We start from the raw sequence: 20346 nt of genomic DNA on the forward strand, positions 1-20346 counted from the left end.
CTTGCATATTGCCCACTTCACAAACAGCAGCATCTGCAAGGAAATGGGACGTCCCGAGCGATAGTCGCTACGACCTATTCTCGGCATTGCAACAACGCGCAGCTCTACCATACCGCGCACGCGAGACCAGCACTGAAACTTCCCTCGCCAGCCTTCAGTCCTCACCAAGTGTTGGCAATTTCCCCGCCTTCCTATTCAAATGAACCAATCACGGCGGGCGATTGTTCGCCGCCACCAACCAGCGCATGGCAACAGCTGGCGGTGCATATCTCGACCGAGCAGCCAACCTTTCCCAGTCCCAGCGTTGCGTCGTCGGCCAAAAGTGACGTCGAACTGCTCCGGTGCTTGGTGACGTCATCGCCGGAGAGCAGTTCGCCGTCCAAGCTGATTAATATCTCGAGCAGTGACGACACATCTTGCCACGGTCGAATCGCCAACCTTTCCGACAGAGTTGACGCAAAGAGCAGCGCTGCAACGAATATTTCGGGGACACCACCAAACAGCCGAATCTCATTTCAACAAGGGACGCAGTAAGCAAATTTAGCAATTAAAAACAGCGTCAAAACAGTCATATAGTTGTTAAATAGATGGTGTTCTTGTGAAAATGATCGTTAACAATCATTTAAAAATATCATAGTTGGACTCTAAAGAAGACCTTTAGGCCTACCTGTCCTACGTGTATCGCTTATTTTCGCCAAAATAATAGAATTAAAATCATAAACATATATTTCCTATCACCAGGATTTAGTATATTTCAGATTAACGGCAAGTACGATACGCAACGTAAAATGGTTTCTAAAGTTCCCTTTAGATAACCTACACCTACAAATTTAGGAGTACCGGTTGCTATAGGAACAAGCGGTATAACGGGAAAACTTGGAGGAGATCGATGCACACGACCTGATGTCTACTGGGAGATTGCCAATGAGTTTATGCCTCACAGCTGTTTGTTGTTACCATGTGCTGTGCTGTGCTTCAATTTAGTGTCTTCACTTTCTATTATGTCCTTTGTATTTGTTTCGCGTGTATTCAATCAAAAACCATAGGCAAGAGTTTGCGTTATATTTCGTTACAGACTAGCCTCAGGGCATTTACAACGTCATAAAAACATCGGTTGTTAGAAATTGACAAAGGTTTAATGCAAAGAGAATATTTTCCTCTTTGAATGCTAATGTTAATAAATCAGTATTTATTTCGCTATTTTAAACATTATAAGGGTCAGCCATTATTTTAAGGAAACACAAGGCGCCCGCAAGGTGAAAACGTTTAAGAACCGCTGGCGTATTTCGTAGAACTTTACCGTAATTTTCAAAACGTTATTTGCAACTAAATAACGATCGCTATTCAGTACGAAAGACGTCGTATAGTGGGAAAACAGCAATACAGATGAAAATATTTTTTTGTGAAACAAAGATTGCAAGAATGCGACAAGACACAAATAACGAGAATAAAGGGTTAGAGATCAATTAAAAAAATTTAACTATTGTAAGAGCATTTATTTAAATGTTTATGTGCAACTGTCAAAACAGCAAACGGCAAAATTTTGTGACGATGTTTAGTCCTCTTTTTCATTTTTTTATATAAATTGCTGTTGAAAAAAGCGACACGCATACTCATTACGCTACTGTAAGAATGGTGGTTCGAATTAATTCCCATACATTCTGCAAACTATCGCCCGATAAACTTGGAAGCTTCACTTTGGTTCCACTTTGGACTGATCGGGGTCTCGGAGAGAAAGCGATAAGGTGTGGGCGAGTAAAAGCTCGTGTCAACCACCTTCTGCGATTCACCGACCATGTGACGAACCTAGGACAGAACAAATATTACGAATACAACCTTTTTAAAATACCAACCATATATAGCAGCCAAAAAGAGATATTCAACCGTATACGGAATCGTAAAATATTGCACCCCTAAAGCGCTTGTAACAGTCGTATTATGAATCGTAGCTTAAAGCGCCAATATAAATCACTGTTTTATTGTACACTAGACAAAATACCCGGCGTTGCCCAGGTTAAATAGAATATTAACCATCATAATGTAAGAAGTCTACCTGAATTTTATCTGGTTAAACAAAATGAAACAATCCGTCATACTGTGGCTCTTTATTACTATTGCACATCACGTTGTAACATGTTAAACTGATAGCCTCATGTTATAGCCCATAATTATGGAAGCTAAGTTAGGTAATCAGCATACAACCCGAAAGTAATGTTACGGATAGCGTAAGATCTTCGTAAGTGGCATAAATAATGCAAACATATTTTTTTAAATGTCATAACAAATTTGCTTATGCCTAAACGTTTCTACTGCGTGTCACTAAATAAAAATATCAAATCATGTCATATCGTGGGTCTAAAATCGGTTAACTTATGCTTCCCCACAATCAGAGTAACACCCACAGCCTGTGTGAAAGCGGAATGGCGTGTTTAATTCTTTGACTTATTTGTGTGGCTATAAAGATCTAATTCTTTGTCTCCGTAATTTCCCAGTATTTTTTTCATTTGGTTAAAACAATCTAAAGATAAAAAATTAACGTATATCCTAAAAAGCAGTTTTGTGTCTGAAATAGGTCGCTAAAGGAAAGTCGCGAACGCGCTGTGACCATTTAATTACTAATTCACGTGCTACCAGCATTGTATCAGCTTGCTGAAGCCGCGTGATATAGCCAATGATTTTAAAAAACATGGGGTATTTAACATTAAACCACGTTGTGTGCTTTTTAAAATGGAGCTACTAAACACACAATCTTGGCTAAAGACGTCTCGCATAATTTACGTAACGAAAACCCGTAACATATGTCGATCAAAAATTACTCACAAACGTAAAAAAGTCGTAGCAGCAATTGTTCAAATTCCGCGAAAGTCAAGCAAATAAGTCATCACGGTAAATACCATTCTGCATCCAATGAAAAAAAATCCCGTTTGAAAAGTAAATTTGCTTAGTGTTTAAACCGCTGCAACAAACGCGATATTTTCAACTCAGTCCAAATGTTGCGTAGTTTAAACTCGGTTAGGGTTGTTGTAAGTTTTCTGTGTAAGTGGTCTTAATGCCTTATAAAAGAATGTTAAGGAAAACGCTGCAAATAACGTAATATTTTGCGAACTTATACTATCTTTTACGTGGTTAAACAAACTGCAAAAAGCTACAAAACATAAAAGTATAAACTTTGCCACATGAAACTTCAGTTTTACCAAGGCAATGCACTTTAAACAGGTTATTGCCTTATAAATGTGTGAAAACGCTTTACCCTTTTCGTCAAGAGGTTTTGCGAGAAGTCACACGCCCCCCGTTTCGAGTTAACATGCAACCACTGTTGTGTGATGTTTTTGAATGGAACGACTAAATAATCGACTCTAGCACACTAAACTTGGCTGCATGTCATACATCTTTTAAGTAACGAAAACCCTTGACATTTGTCAATTGACAATAACTCTCAAAACGTAAAACTTCAGATTGTAGCAGCAATTTGTTTAGACTTGCTTGATAGCGTGATATTTAAGCAAATGCGTAATCCCGGTGCTAAATTGCTGCAATGACCGCAATATTTCGCGATCTCTGCCAAGTATTGCGTGGTTAAACCCATTGTAAGAAGTCATTAAACTTTGGCCTCTATCAACATCACAACATTGCTGGGAAGGTTTTTTGTACGATATACTTGTAGGTTTCCTGATGTGTGTAAGTATGTTTAGTATACGACCCGTGTGGTAGCAGTATTTGACATCCAACGAAAAAAAACTCGTTTGAAAAGCAAATCTGCTTAGTGTTCAAAATGCGACAACAACTGCGATGTTTTGCGAACTCTGTCTAAATTTTGCGTGGTTGAATATACTGCTAAAAGTTTTGACTTGGAACGTTGCATACGTTCGGTTACAATAAATTTTATAACATGTTATGTTTTTTTGCCTTGAGCCTATTGTTTACACCAAAGCGCCGGTCGTCCCTTGATTTATAAGGATTGAAATTAATTTGCTCTGTCTGTGTCTTCCTAAATCGCGAACATGCGGCCGACTGCCGACTCACAAACTTTTAATTTTATTATGTTTAGATTACTGTAACTTGTAACAGATTATCGTCTTGCATCGCAAACGCCATATCGTATCGTTTGCTGACGCCCTCTATATACTCACAAATATGTAGAACATTGACAGTCCGGTGCTGATTGAAGTGATCTGTTGCAACTCGAATGGTTCAACCTTAGCCATCGCCAATCTGGCTTGTCGTGGATCAAGATTGCGTGGCTCCAGCAACTTAATCTGTCGCCGTAAGCTCTCTTTGCCCGTTCTGCCCATTAGACTCTGTACCTCTGACCAACCCTGTTCAAATTAAAATTACACATGACTATGATCTGTACATCCCGATCAAAAACATCGTCTTATCGATCAGCTTGCTATCATTTACCTTTAGCAATTACCTGGTACACAGTCATTTACCTCTAGCAATTGCGCGGGGTAACCAAGAAGCAGATAGACGGCAGACATCACCTCAAATACTCCCGTTGGCGGATTAGAATAACTTCGAATTTCCGAAACCTCTGATTGACGGAGATTCAACACGTCGGTTCGAGCCTTAGAATAATGTTTTTTAACGAATTACATATATTTTATCAATTAGGGGAAACCAGGTGTAAATATACTATAATGAAAAATGTTATATTTTGTATATTTGAACTAAACGTTTTTCATTGGATCAGATGATCATACAGTTCTTGCGAATAGTACCAGTTATTGGAATGAAACACTAAATATTAATGGTCCCACACATATACCTAGTTCCAACACTGTTAATTGTTGATCTTTTCTCCATATCGTAAGATTAAAAAACATTACTTATACAAATTAGGCTTATTACCAAAACCGATGATGCCATATTCAGCGTACCTACCTTCAGCATTCTGTGTTTTCAAACAGAGTTGTTTTGCATGTTTTTTAAGCCCTTTTCATTTTTTAATTTCTATTATATACATGTATTTGAGCAGAAAATTTTAAACAGTTAGGCTTGTTAACAAAACATAAAAAAAATATTACGAGATTCGTTTAGCAGTCAGTCCTACATGTTTAGTTAATCTAATGTGCCTATACGGTTTAAAACATATTTGAAACCTAAATTAATGTATAGGTAAAGGTAGCTTTCGTGTTGATTAAAATCGGTGTCGGACACTGCACAACGTCAGATCCGCATTCCTCTATCGTTATAGGAAAACCGTATGTAAAACGTTGCAGATGGGCACAGATAATTTTTAAAAAGTATTTGCAATAGAAGAGATGTGCTTACCTAGACTGATCTAAAAAATGTGTTAAATTTCTTAAGAAGAAAACCTGTTGCAACTTAAATAAAACAGCAATACTAAAACTGAAGTTTTTTCCGATAAACGGAATTTTATTTCGACAACAGTGACAGAATTTTTAGCAACTAATTTGTAAGGTGAATTTCTGTACATAACTAATACTTACAAGTGCCCACAAAGCGAGCTTGTGTTTTTTACACAAGTTCTTTGTTGTAAAACATAAAACAATAAACAATCGTAATATAATAACTGTTGTAAAAGTTTGCCCAAATCGTTGGCAATTATAAGCATTAATTTCACCAACAAACACATTTTCTTGTTTAATTTTTCCTACAGATGCCCTAAATCCGTTCAATAGCAACAAACCAAAACGAATAAAAAGCTTGCAGCAAGAAGCGTTCATACATATTTGTTCTAAATAAATAATAATTATTACAGCATTTTAATTTTTATATCAAACGTTGTTACGTATAAAGACCTGCATCATAACATAAAAAGTACAATTATTTATATAGATTTATTGCCCATGAAGTATAATTGTTTCAAGTCCATTGGTGCTGATGTTGATCTATCACCAGGGTCAAATAACTTCAATTGCATTAATATATAAATCTTCCGTCTACGCCGAAAAAACTAGTGTTGGTGGGAAGTATAAGCTCATCCATGTTTTACTGTGTTCAGCAAATAGACGGCTTAATATTCATCCTCATCAAGGTACTTCAACTTGTTGTTTTCCTCCCAATCGTCTTTCGATTTCTTATCCATGTAATTCTCAACCTGTTAACCAACAACGAAACCATCTGCGTAATGTACTCTGATGTTCCTTTTCTGGTTTGCAAAATTATCGATTCATGACCTTGGGTGGTTCATCATCATCATGCATGAACAGAAACCAAAAATAAGGAAAAGCAAAGTTGTTAACCAAGCAAACAAAAGACATCCTCCTTTTTCAGATATGAACATAATTGAAAAGTAGAGGAAGAATGCCTGACGTCCATGGTGATTTCGGTAGCAGTGCCACAGGTTGCCAAAGGAGCCTGCTTCGGTGAGAGCATGCTGATCAAGCATTCTATACCACTTAAAAGTGCGGTCTGTCAGATTCACGTGGTTACATGCAGCGAAAGTGTCCAAACTAGTATACGCATACCTTGCTTCGTGCAGCTCATAATACAACCTAAACGTCATTTGAATTCATGCTAAAAAAAATAAAGACCTGAATGCTTGCTGCTGTGCTTAAATCTAGTGACTAGTCTTTCATACTAACATAATGGAGTGTTAACAAAATGACTACAAGTGTTATAATGCATCCATGCAACTGATTTGATATGCAAAGTATAGGCGAGCCCATGCGACCTTACAACAGTTTTTTTTTTCGACACATATTTTGCGCGACTAGACAGATCCAACGAAAGTATTAGAAGGCTTTATATTGATCTGTGTAAGTTTAGAAAAATATTTACTATTAATGCAGCCATATAACAATTAACATCATGATTTTCACGTATATTTAATGCGTGTTAAATTTTTGTAGGTTTTTAAATTCTTAGAGTTTTGTCGGACTGCCAGATTTAAAAACAGAAATAAAAACACCGACAGCTTGTTTGCAGCATAAAAATTAGGCATGTAAATGCAAATGATCTGGCCATATCAATCGAAATTAAACTTGAGCAAGTAACCTGTTCCACGAGTTCTAGCTCCTTCTTCATTCGTTTTGCCCTCTTGACCTCTACAGGTATGTCAAGGGCGTACCCTTTCTCTTCCACAGTCGCCAAGGTGCTTGTCACGTGCGCAAGGTCACGGTTGCGGGTTGCCTGTTCTAGCTCTATGACGTCACAAACGATTGTTATGATATGAGTTTGATACGGGTTTAAACACTTTTAAGTTAACAAGTTGCAGAAACGAACGTTATATTTGGACAAGGTCTACTCTTTTCATGGTCATTAGAAAGAAAGGAATTCCGTACACACAAATTATAAAAACTTATAAAAAAAAAAATCATGGGGGTTATCTTAGACTATAGTGTTATTTGAATTCTCCGGAATTACGCAATTTGACCTAAAACAGCTGTATGAAAAATACTATTTTATCTGATGGTACAGATACTAACAAAGGTTACCTCCTTTAATCCTGTGCACGTCCAGCATTCTATCAACAGTGGTCTGATCGCAACCCCTCAGAGAGCGCAATTCCATGCTGAGGTTTTCCACGGCGTCCATATCACCGGCGTCCATGGCCGCGCGAAGTCGATTCATCAAATTCTGCGTCATAAACAAATGCTATGAGTGTATTGTGCAGGAGGGGTATAGTAAAAAATACCATAGGGAAATATTGGTGGTTACCTTAGCAGTGGTTTCATCACATGAAATACTATTCATAACTATTAATGAATTACATTTAAAATATGATTACCTCTCGTGATCATAAAACATATAAATTCAAACCTTCGTAAAACTTTATGCCAACTTAATTCTAAATTTAAGCCTCTTGCCTCTATGTTCTTCAGGTCCGTAAGCATGACCTCGGCTGAATTCAGGTCAGGGGCGAGCTCAGTGGCAAAGTTTCTTCGCTTCACTTCAAAAATCGCCCTTTCCAAATAACGGATGTTTTTCTTCTCTTTCGAGTAGCTAATTCCTGTAGTTTTGTTCAAAATTATCATACTTCAAATATATATTCCAGATTTGCCTAATGATAACTTAGTGGTCTACTAAAGTTTATGCCAAACATTTCAAACAGTTTACTTCGCAAATTTAATTTACATTTAAAGTCCGTCTATGTTTTAAGGTTAAAAGACCGAAACTATTTCATTTACTAAAAATATGTGTTTTCCTCTGTCAAGACACATTTCATATAACTCTAAATAAATTAATACAAATCAAATATAAAGACAATTTAATATTATAGGCTATTTCTATTTTGAGTATTAACCGTAATTTATGCTTTACAACAGGGTTGCTCAACCTTTTTTGCGGCGACCAAAATCTTAAGAATAAGTGTAACAGTAAAGCTTTGGCGGCCAGATTCTCCTCACTGAACTCTTTGTAAGCGAACAAAAGGTATGACAGTTGTATAAATAGGTTCGAATTTAATTAATTTGAGCCATATCTAAGTTTTCCGTCGTAATATTCTCAAATTTCGGAGAAATCTTGCTCAGAGCCAATTTCAATAAATCGAGCCATAAAACTATTGCAGTTGGCCACTTAACCAAACAACGGCGACCCAATTTAGGATCGCGACCTATAGGTTAAAAACGCCCGATCCGTCAGAAATCAGTGCAGTTCTAAGCAAAAAGGTTCACCACAATTAGTACATCCAAAGGATCAAAAAGTATGACTTTTACACTTTGAGGTGTTGGACAATGCACTAATTCGACTTAAATCTGCATAAGAAGATTAAGTTTGGTTGCCAAAAAATAATTTCTCGTCCAGGGTATATAGGGTTGTTACGTCACGAATTGGTGTATTGGGACCTAAAGCGTTTATGTAATTATTAAATCAACGCACATTATTTGGGTTAGGGTTCGGGCAGGGCCGGATTAAGACCATGAGAGGCCCTATAGGCTATTCTATTTGTGAGGACACTCCCTATTTTTGAGCTCAGAATTTCTCTCTAAACAACATGTCATTGCTTAATGTTAAAAATATATGCCCTGAATAAACTCTTCGTTCTTTTAATTCTCTCTCCTGAGCAGTTAGTGACCATTAATCTTAGAAACAGTGTTAATATTGCTTCCACATTAGGAAAGGCAGTGTTTATTTTTTTCCTTGTCTCCATGAGACAAAGAAATAGATGGCTCTTCTGTACCGGTAAGCCCTTGGTTTTGTGTTTGTCGCACGTACAAATGAAATTGTAGAAGCTCATCAGTAAGTTTCGGGTCAACATTTTACGGATACGCTTCCTTTAAAAGTTGTACGACTCGTACAATTTCTACCATAGTTGCTTTCAGATTAGCAAGAAAGAGGAACATTTGTGCAATGTCACTGTACACATTAGCTCTTCTTCTTAAATTGGCTTCAAGTGTGTCGAGCATAGCGACAAAGGAATTTATTTTAAACATTTCCTTTGCAGAAAGTTCACTTAAAGCGCCAGGTGCATTTCTTTGTCTCAATAGTGACAGCTCTGCAACTTTTTTTGTTATCTTTTGTGAATTTTTAGCGAATATATTTCAATTTATTTCCGCTAGGAGTTTACCTAAAGGTCCAAATTAGTGCATTGCCGCGACCTCAAGGTCTAAAAGTCAGACTTTTCTGCCATTAAATGCCCTAATTGTCGTATAGACCTTTTTGCTTAGAAATGCACTAATTTCTAACACATCGTGCGTTGAGAAACACTGCATTGCAATGCACGCACCGTCCTTGCACTGCTGAACCGAAAGCAGCCTTTCGCCTCGAATAACGTCGCCGTCCTTGTCTTCCAGTCGCAAATCCTTGAAGCGATCCAACGCGTTCTGGACGCCCGTGACGTCATTCTTGGTGAGGGCCACACGGAGCTGCTTCCTGGCCACGCCCTCGTCGGTGGCCTGAACCTCGCTGACGTTTTCGCTCCTAAAAGATGGGGTTCGGCGAAAATAGCCAGGGGAAGAACCCGGCCTGAATGGGAAAGGGTGCAAGAAGAGAAAAGTGTGAAAGTGCAGTGCAGTGGTCGAAATTAGATCTATACGGTGCGTTAAAGCAGTGCTAGAACGTAGAGGTGACGTTGTTATAGCTTGATGCAATTTAAGTTGTTACTCTTAGCCGAGTGTATCTTGTGTATTGCGTGCTTTTTATCGGTGCAAATTCCGCGGCGTGACTTAATTCGTGCGTAATAGTCGATTTTGTAAGCAGGGTGTTCAGGCATTATTTTTTATTGTGGTTACACAACACTCGCAATGACATAACCTACAGTGCATTGGTCCTTAAAATACCAAACCGGGTATACAGAACAGCTATGTTTAAAATTAAAAAAAAAATTATTTATGAGTTAAAATAAAATTAGTTACAATAAACGAAAACGTTCTAATTAAAAAAATTGTATTAAACATACAAAAGTATTTTCGAAGAAGTTTAATTTTTATATTCAATAAAATGCCATTTATAAGTCATGCAAGTGACACTAACATGCAACGGAAACGTGAAAATAAGGTTAAATTTGGAATTGTGTTACGATTATATTTGTACTACTTTCAAAGATGCGTGAAGGCTGGTGAATACAAATCAAAAGCTTGTTTTTCAAACTTACGAGTATGGAAAAAATATATATTGATTAAATATAAAGTTAATGTTGATTACACGTTGAAACTAGTTAATGTCCAAAAATCAAAGAAAGATCTAGCTTCTTACCGTTTAACAACACTTTCGTTCATTTCCACCTTCTGTAAAACATAAATATAGCAATACGTTTGTGAAGCTTCGTTTGCCCAAAAGTTTCCAAAGTGTTTGTTAACTATACGAATATTTTTTTAACTATATGAATATTTTTTTTTCTATTTTTTGTCATGACAACTTACCATTGCAGCCAAATTTGGATATACTAAACAAGGCCGGTGGTAACAAAGGTAAATGAAAAAGAGTTCGTTCTGGCTGAAAAATGTGTTTTTACCCTCTACTAGTGAATGTGTGCCGTCGACCAGTGTAACTGCTTAACTATAAATTTGTTTCAAAATTCGATATTTGCTGATGTCCAGTCTTGCCAAGGAAACACGTAAAAATAGACAAGTGCAACGTCGTACCCCTTTGCTTTCCTTGGTGATGTCGACTGTGCCGCGTCGCGAGAAACAGTAATAGGAGAAGGCTACGATCAGGCCACACAGCAAGATAAGAGCGGCGAACACGATGCCAGCAATCTCGCCACCGGACAAGCCGCCGTCAACAACTGCGACGGTCGTGTCGGTAGCGTTGGTAACGGGGACGGCGGTAGTGTCAGGCGGGGTTGTGGTGTCCACAGGGGTCGTAGTTGCTGCAACACACATGTGCAAGCGCTTAACATTTTAAAATGGAAATTTGTTTTTGTCGGCGATTTTGCTTTGATCGACAAAATAACGACTTTTGCATTTATAATGAAGGAAACGGTAGAAAAGCGAATCAATGAGTGTAAGTAACCTTTTAAATCGGTATGAATAATTTATCAGTTTGCTGTGGCTTGAACGAATTAAGTTAATAATACGCCTTGCTAACAATTTAAAATTTTAGGAAAATTCGTTTTCGGTGACATGGCATTTTCGGGTGGGTAATTTAATTGTCGGTCACGTTTACCCGCTTTCAACACCGACACACTATTTTCTGTCAACATATAGTGCTATAAAACATAGTTTTAAGTTTTATTATTTACCGTATTTACCGTATTGTTTTTAACTTGACTGCTTTCTTTTGAAAAAAAAATTACTTTTTAAATATACACTAATATTTCGATTAGGCCTTCATGGACCCCCTAAAACTAATTCACGGACCCCAAGGGGTGCATGGACTCCAGTTTAAGAACCCCTGGTGTAGATGTAAGCTATATTTTTCAAAAAAGTAAAGGACATAATAACTTTTTAACGAAGCTGAACGAAACCTAAACCGTTATTAACAAACCTGAACCGCTGATTGTGAGAACGAAATCGTTGGTGGTCTGGGAAGTTCCCACAACCGAGAAGTAGACGTATTCACTTTCAGTCGCGTTGTAAACGAAGTTGACCTGGGTATTGGTGACACTCGCATGAAACCTGAAGATAAGAAATTAGACAATTTGTATGAATACCGTGCAATCAACAAGGAGTTGGCTTGGAAAAAGTCGATGATGAGTCTCACGTTTTACATAAAACCAGGGCATTAAATATTTTTTCGTTGTTTCCTCAGAAACGTAGGCTCACTAGAACATCTATTTTATAGGGTGCCGATAAACTTAAATATGTTGTGTCGGGCCGTATCAGAGAGAGGAATCCAAATTTATTGTAATTATTGTGTATAGAGCTGCAATTAGCAGTCTTGACAAACTGGTAACAACAGTATTAGCTCTTCGCATATATTCTATTTTTAAACAATGAAAATTAAGGTTTCTTAAAAGCGGGTCGTATCTTGCCCAGCTCTGCCCTGAAGGGTAACAAAAATAAGTTTCTAATAGTCTGTACTAATTAACTATAGCTTAAAAAAGTTTACCTGCGATCAGTCATATTTGCGTCACGTTACAAAAAGGAGATTTCAGGAACTTTAACCCTCTAAGACAGGGGTTCCTAAACTGGGGCTCGTGTACAAGTTTTAGGGGATCCATGCAGGCCTAATTAAAATGTTAGTATGTATTTAAGAACTTGTTAATCTTTTAAAGAAAAGAGTTTAATAAAAATAAAAAAATAAAACGGTTTCACACTGAATGTATTTAGACTACGTTTCACTTTCACACTTTGGATCGAAACCAGTGAGTTTTTGAGGTCTATTTTTATTGTGATTGTGAATTTTTGACAACATCTCTGAAAATTTCTTGACTACCGTTGACCACAGCAAAAAAATAAATGGGGGTTTAGCAATAAAAAAGGTAAAGAAGCCCTGCTCTCAGAGTTAATTTAAACAATCCGGATTTACATTGTACATTAGGAAAGTATTGCAAAACTTACACGGAGTCGTAGAAAGCGTTGTTTGGCGTCTGAATGGTGCCAGAAAAGTAGCAGGAGGCGGTGCCAGCGGAGGTCTGCAGCGTAAAGGTCGTATATGAATCCAACAGCACCGAGTAAGTGCGGTATTCCTCAAAGGCAAGTGAGCCTTGAATCGTCGATCCCACGGGAGTTGAAACTTGCTCTACAAAAAGGTACAGCTAACTTAGTTAAGTCACCTTGGACATTACACTTTGTAACGCACATGTACTAGCATATAGTTAATTATTTGGTATGAGTTAAACTGAAAACGAATTAGTCCTTGCCATGCTCTCTGTATTGATAATTGTCATTTTAACGATTTTTTAAATAGCTTATTTAGCTTTTCCCTACCGTTGCAAACGGTGTTTTGGACCCTTGTAACAACGTTGGCCAGATAGGTGGCATTGTAGACGTATAACGAGTGGGTGATGTTGCCTTCTTGTGTGATGGCGGTCAGTTGGGTCTGCGTAATAAAGCAAAGTTTAACACTTTTTTTATTTGTTTTGCTAGAATTTATGGGTGTAGTTTATTCTCTAATCATGTTCGGTGTATATTTAAAATTCCTATTACTAACCTTTTTAAAAAATAGAACACATGTTAGTTACGCTTCAAATGACTAGAAATCACTGATAATAATATGTCAGTGAAGGAAACCATCGTTGATGGTGTCAGTTCTCGACTGGTTACCGCATGTTCCCACCCAACATGTTGGCAGGCATTTTTAAACTACTTATAAACAAAAATCCATTTGAGCCAATCGGTTCGAAAAATATTTTGGTTAGGGATCGAACGAATAAATTCTAGTCCAAGTATAAAATATTTCATAAAAATCTAAAAACTAACTTTGTTGCTTTAGCCCCAACCTCGAGTCTAAAATGGACCATATTAGGAAAATCTCATTGTCACAATTCACAAATAAAAAACATGTTGAAATTGCGGTACTTGGGTCATACAACCAAAAATATTAAGAGTTGGTCTAGTAAATATTTACCTCATTTATGGCGTCACCATAACCTATGGCTACAATGTCTATCTCGTCGGCCTTGGCAAGAGTAGTAGGGATTGTGACGTCATCCACGCTTGCTTGTTGCGTAATGACCACGATGATCTACACGTCATAATACAAACCAGTTCAGGCATCGCTTTTTCGCACAACAACAAAACGTATACAAAAACCTTGTTTTTTAAAACAAAAATTGTGATACAAAGTCATTTAACTGAATATCAATTTTGTAACCTAACTATTGTTGATGTCTTGTTTAAATGCGGAGGCTTACTTGAATATAAAGTTCGGGGTGCTACTGGTCTTTTCGGGCGAGTGACAAATTTCGTCTACATTCGGTGTTTATTTACGGGTGTCACCAGCAACATATTCTTCAAAGGCGCATTTGGTTCGCACAATATGTATTGTGTTTTGTGGCTTTGCGAGTGAAATAAATCCAACAAAACAGACGGCGCAGACATTATTTGAGAATAAATACCGTCACAGCGATTGTTGCGAAGGACGCGTTTCACAAAAGCCACACTCAAGGTCCGAATTGTATTGTCATTTTTACGGTTTGGATAAGGTACACGTGATCGTTGTATAAGACAACAGTATACCAAAAGTAAGTAAGTAAATTTAACTGGTTATCTGTTTTATCCCTATAAACACTATTTAAACATTGAAAACATTGTTAGTAACTTAAAACAATGTCGTTTTTTAATTATTTATAAAATAATTACAATAAAATGTAGGTTCAAATTCGCTCGATAAAGAATATAAGTACACATTCGGACAGGCTTTTGCTTTATTCTTTTTTCAGCTTTTTGGCGTAAATTACAACAAAGAAATACGTGTCGATTTCCTTTGATTAAGTTACAAGTTCCACACAATTTCGTATATATTTTGTAGAATCTATAGCCAGTATATTTAAACACTCTGGCAGCGTGATGGCATTTATTTAACAAATAACAATTTGTTTTATTATAACATTTAAAATTAAATCTCGTTGAGTAAAAGTATTTGTGTGAGTGAGAGAAGGAAAGGGGTGACATTTATTTCTGCGCTGTAAGGTGCGACTCTTGGCGGTTAACAAAGTAAACAATGAAGGTTGGTCTCTGACCTGTTGATCTCCCCTTCTCTATGCGATTCGGCTATGATGACAATATGTATAGCATGATTTTATTTCTGCTTTTCTCGACGAAGAATGTAATGTAGTCACTTACTTCACTTTATAAGTATCACCCACCCTTGCAACTCCGGTTCTGGCCGTGCGATCGCTTGTGAACATGTCGGCCGCGTGACTGATCGCGATTCCGGTCAGAACTGGTTCCGTCGTCAGCTTCCTCATGTCGGTAATCGCCGACGTCACGTTTGCTGAGTCACCGCCGTTAGTAAGCAGGAGAGTTTCCTGCGAAGAAATGCCAAAAAAACACCAAGTGAAACGTTTGTCGAGCTGAGATGTAAAATAACCGATATTTATGAATTCAGGAAGACAGATTTTTTACCATAGACAATGTAGAAAATAATGGCCGCGGACTACATATCAGGCTTATAGTTAGTTTTGCTATAACACTGTCAACAGCCTCGACCTAGTACTTTAAAAATCACTTTTGGGTAATTTAATCTGCCTCTTGCCTTGTAAAATGTAATTTCTAAACCACTTTAAGTTATGTCTAAATTAAATAAATTACATCGCAAAGCGAATAAGCGATACAATATCATCTCACTCTTTCTACAAAACAACAGAACAATATACTGGTTATTATTTACACCGCTAGGTGGCGTTAGCTCACTAAGTGTTCGTCGAAAAATTCTTCCATTTCTTGGAAAACTCTCCGAGGCATTTTTCTGCCTTGGATCAATATAAAAGGATCGGCGTGATCGCTACTATAGTCGTCTTCGTTGTCACTATAATCTTCGTAATCCTCGTCGGCAATATCACACAAAATGTCCTTGTGGAAAACATGCTCAAGTTACTTGTAAAGGCGGTTTAGAGATCTTCGTGGCACTTGAATAGAAATAAGTATATGTCATATGATGCTATCAGTACGCGTTCATTTCAATTTGAAATTGCGAAAGCATATACATTGTTTCTTTAGCAAGTGTTTTTAAAACTTTGTTGAAGGTTAAGTCAGTACGTTTCTAAAAATAAATTAAAATGAACAATACAAGCTTGAGTGCCTCTAAGTAGCAAAACGTGGAGTACTCTGTCGTAGCTGGTTTTACGACAAGCTGTTGGCTGCTCAACTTCCTGATTTTAGGAAAACAAAAACCTGTGCTTTCAGTCTGTCTGTCTAACTTTAGTTACAACTTTTCGTTCTAATATACATCCTTCCTAACTCTGTAGCACATCTGACGGCCCTAAAACCAACTAATTAACGTCCAAAGAGTTTGTTTTAATTTTTTTCTCACAGGAGTGCCATACAATCTGATCTTGACCACGTCCCGTATGGCTGAGCAGAGAAGGTGACACAATACTCACCAGCTGATCGGTGGCATACTGCAGGATGCCGAACCTCGTGGTACTCGACGAGAGATTAAAGTGGGACACGATGCTGGTCAGGAAGGTTTTGATCAGGGCGAAGTCGTCATCCGGGATGGCCGACGAGCTGTCCACTACGAACACCACGTCGCGAAAGTAGTTGAGGCATCCTGCGAAAGTATAAGCACTGTCAGGTTGCTTTTCTTGTACGGTTTCAAAATCCAAATCCGGTTTTAACTCAAGGTCTAATACGAAAACTTAAATGTGTTTTTTTACAATCAGGACACTTTTACTAAAAAAAATCATTTAAAAAAAAAAATTATAGTTGTTCAAAGACCCATAAATTAGATCACTCCGAATATAATATAAAAGCAAAACAGTTTAGAAGCGATGGTCAGCATTATAACAAATAAAGTTTAAACAACGGCACTTTTTAAACACATAACTTCATCTCGACATAAAATAATTTCAAAGATTATTAATCGAATACTTTTGGAATGGCTTTTACAACACGCAGAGCAGTTTAAATATATTCAAATACCTTGTGGCAACCCTGCAACTGCATACAAAACGGGTACCTTTAAGAAAGTTTTTACTGTTGTAACATAAAGTAAGAAAGGTAATATGCTAACCGGTAAAATTAATATGCTAACCGGCACTTACCAGAAGGAAGCTGATCAACAAGAACATTAAACTGAGATTCAGAAATGGGCGGCGTGTTATCGTAGAAGTAAAGAGACCAGATCGAATACTGAAAAGTAGTAAAAAGAAGTTAAAAAAAACAGAAAAGCAAATGTGGCAAAATATCAATTTGAACATATCCTGCAAATTCAGGGAACAGAAACTTTCGTTCAGCAAATTTTCGACGATTACACACTATTTTATAAACTCACAAGGATGCATTAATTTTTACGTAATTGCCAAACAAAACATACCTGTTGCGTGTTAGACATGGATATGGTGACGTTGTCGGCCGTTTCGCCGTGGGCCAAAATCAGCCGGGCGGCCAACCCTGAATACAGGGGCTTCTCAAGGTCGGCGTAGGTCACCGTCGACCACGTGATCGAGAACTTGCTTTGTATAGCCGCACGAAATGACGTCACATTATAGGTGTTGTCTTGTAGCTTGCCTAGGTTCGGCGCACTTATCTGAACGGTAGTAAGATACTTGTGCCGTTTTGTGCCGAATTAATTTGTAAATGGACTATTATGTACTCAATATAAGTCAATACAAATCAGAGTCTTTAGTTTGGGAAAATGCAGCGGGTCACCATTCTTTTTAATCATTGAGGATACTAGTAACGAGTCATATAATGAGCACCCTGTTTAATACACATTGCGGAGGTGGTGAATATTTTTTATTGCACGGGTCACAAACAAAGACAAGACGGGGTGTGGGGCATAAGAAAATATATATAATGTTACGTCACAATTCAAGTAATGTTAAGTATTATGCTGTTATCAAACAAACTTGTGTGCAAATATGTAGCTGAGGTAATGTTAATCGCACACAGCGCAAAAATGACGTTTATTTAGTTCAAATAAGCAAAACTTTTAACTTAAAAGGAGACTTGAAACAATGGACACATGAAAATTTTGGCACATTCTGGATATACTATATTATGACGGATTTTGACACCACAGCTGAATGGCTAAAGCAAATTCACTAAAAGAGTTCGAACAAAGTGCAAAACACATACATCGCGTTTATCTTGTTTCAAAAGTTGAATAGGTATTAAATAAATGTTATAAATTTGCTTAAATATTCAAAACAATTGCATTAACCAGTTAATTCGGAAGAAATTGCAATTTATAAGGAGTTTTACTGAAAAAACTTTTTTGCATCAATTGAAACCCCCACCTCCCCTGGATCCGTTCGTAAGGTCATCAAGATAAAAATATTCTTGTTTGGTAATCCAAGTTTTTTAGATTTTGGATTTTGGATTTTTTTTTTTGTTTTTTTTAAGAACAAAACAATAAACGAAGCTACAGTAAATATTTTTAGGCTAAGGGTTGAAACAAATTGCGCAGACAGCTTTTCAGCATGTTTTTTTTCACAAAACTTAGTCTGCGAGACCTTTTAATTTCTTAAACTTTCGCCACCAGCCCTTAAAGCACTTTGACGAACCTCAGTTTGGGAAACCCTGGTTTAAATAGTACGGTATTTAAAATCTGTGGTGTCCGCCATCCCTGCACTGTTGTGAGCTAACAGCTTTGCCTAGTTATATTGCAATAAAAAAATTCGAAATAAAAGTGTGTCGGGTCAAGAGTCTACCAGTCTACCAGTCTACCACGCATGTTAGGTGGCCAGCTAAATATCAACTGCCAAGAACATGTTTTTCCTAATTACTTTTATCAGGTATGTAGTGCAAATTTAGCCGCTGCAAAATAATAATCTCATAAATCTTACTCTCCATATTCCACCACCATTGCTGGATAAATTACCACCGTCTCTGGTTTCAATAAAAGCCAGCCTTCTCAACATATCATGGTCGTCGTTGAAAATAGCTGAAACGAACAAATTAAAAAAGTGTACAATTTTAGTTTTTAAATTCACGTTATGGTTTTGATTACAAATAAATTTACACACAGAAAACTCTAATTTACTACCTGAGTTTTGAATTAACTCCACTGTTCTCAACGTCACTGCGATTCCTGTAGCTTTTGACTGTAGCGTCAGATCTATGCTTTGTGACGTCACAAGGGGCAAGAACATCGAGAAAATAACTATTGCAAGTTTCATGCTTATGAGGCAGTTTTAGGTTTATATGCGGTTGCGACTTGTGCGAATGGCTTCGTAGTTTACAGCATAACTAATATTGCGTATTCTACAAAAAACAAAAACAATTAGAGTGGTGATGGTAATAGTTTTATCGAATGTTACAACATAATATTGCTTAAAATAGTGGAGATAAAGCGATTTAATACACAAATTTAAGGTCATAGGAGTATAGGACGTACGATATTTAAGTATTTATCAGGATCGTAATCTTGAAAATTCTATGACTTGAAACAAATATTGGTGCAGGTCCAGTAACGTCAAACTTATTTCGTCAAACTGAATAAATTGCTTTCAAAAACACAAAAAGTTGCTAGGTATAAAAGTGTCGTATAGGGTAGCGGAACTGGTCTATAATCAGATCACTGTTTTACAGTAACAAAACGAATTGACAAAATTAATATTGCAAGGAAGAAATAAATATGGGAGAATAAATATAATAATAATACTTGACCTACCCAAATTAAAAGGCTTACTGGCATCCTGACAAAATTAATGTCAGCAAAATAAATGACCAGACGAAAATGTGATAAATTTCTAGACTAGCGCCCTACATGCCACATTTAGCATTTACTTTAACTCATGCAAAGTTGATTTTACCTTAATTACTGTGTTTCCTGGTTCAATGTCACAATAAGAATATGACACTACAAAATGCTTTCTATGAATATATTTAACTATTCCGCGTTTCTTAAATCTCAATGCAGTCAATGCAGAACTCATGCACTTTAACAACTATGTTCCGAAGACAGCGAGATAGGTGAATAATTTAGGATGAAAACTGACTGATTCATTTAGGCCATGCTGACACACAACTGGTTACACTATAGTTGAGGTAAAATTAAGGCCACAACATGCCTGCCTTCATGATGCAGTGTGACTGTACAATAACACAACAGTTGCTAGCAACAAAACAAACGCGCCTTTTTCAATTTTTAGGCAATTTATTCTTTATCAGACTGCAAGAACTAAAATTTAAAATGCCGCTACACATTTAAGATAATCCATCTTATAAGCTAGATCTAAAAAATACCAGAAATAGTAACCATTCGGCTAAAACCTTTACAATGGCCTGATATCATTTTGGCTGCTCATTCCACTGTGACTTTATAATGATGAGGTTTGATACGTGACAAAGGTTCACCGAATTAGGATTCTTTTGTCTCTTCTGTGTAACAGTAACCGCCTGTGCCTCCTTTAATATACGCAAACAAAACCTAGCATAGTGGTAA

The 20346-nt window shown here is 37.1% G+C and overlaps 1 protein-coding gene across 1 annotated transcript; it reads right to left on the bottom strand.

The window, feature by feature from the left end:
- Positions 1 to 1051: 1051 nt before the first annotated feature.
- On the bottom strand, positions 1052 to 19159 carry LOC146133174 (uncharacterized). The gene is made up of 19 exons (XM_083396646.1): positions 18946 to 19159; positions 18746 to 18843; positions 17272 to 17484; positions 17000 to 17087; positions 16337 to 16506; positions 15101 to 15262; positions 13861 to 13977; positions 13221 to 13332; positions 12852 to 13032; positions 11836 to 11966; positions 10992 to 11218; positions 10603 to 10634; positions 9635 to 9873; positions 7776 to 7918; positions 7404 to 7545; positions 6964 to 7109; positions 4434 to 4568; positions 4131 to 4316; positions 1052 to 1806 (listed from the first exon to the last, which is right to left on the bottom strand). The coding sequence occupies exons 1-19, from the start codon at positions 19076 to 19078 to the stop codon at positions 1669 to 1671; spliced, it is 2793 nt and encodes a 930-aa protein (XP_083252772.1). The 5' UTR covers positions 19079 to 19159; the 3' UTR covers positions 1052 to 1668.
- Between the last annotated feature and the right edge of the window lie 1187 nt (positions 19160 to 20346).

This window comes from Ascidiella aspersa, chromosome 9, assembly GCF_963924565.1.
Source record: "Ascidiella aspersa chromosome 9, kaAscAspe10.2, whole genome shotgun sequence".
NCBI classification, from domain to species: Eukaryota; Metazoa; Chordata; class Ascidiacea; order Phlebobranchia; family Ascidiidae; genus Ascidiella; species Ascidiella aspersa.

Excerpts from the sequence above, each read along its gene's own strand:
- LOC146133174 (XM_083396646.1), bottom strand. The coding sequence starts at position 19,078 with ATGAAACTTGCAATAGTTATTTTCTCGATGTTCTTGCCCCTTGTGACG. Across the intron at positions 17,485-18,745 it reads ATGGTGGTGGAATATGGAGA|ATAAGTGCGCCGAACCTAGG; the intron begins GTAAGATTTATG and ends ACTACCGTTCAG. Across the intron at positions 10,635-10,991 it reads TCACCAAGGAAAGCAAAGGG|AAGGTGGAAATGAACGAAAG; the intron begins GTACGACGTTGC and ends TATGTTTTACAG.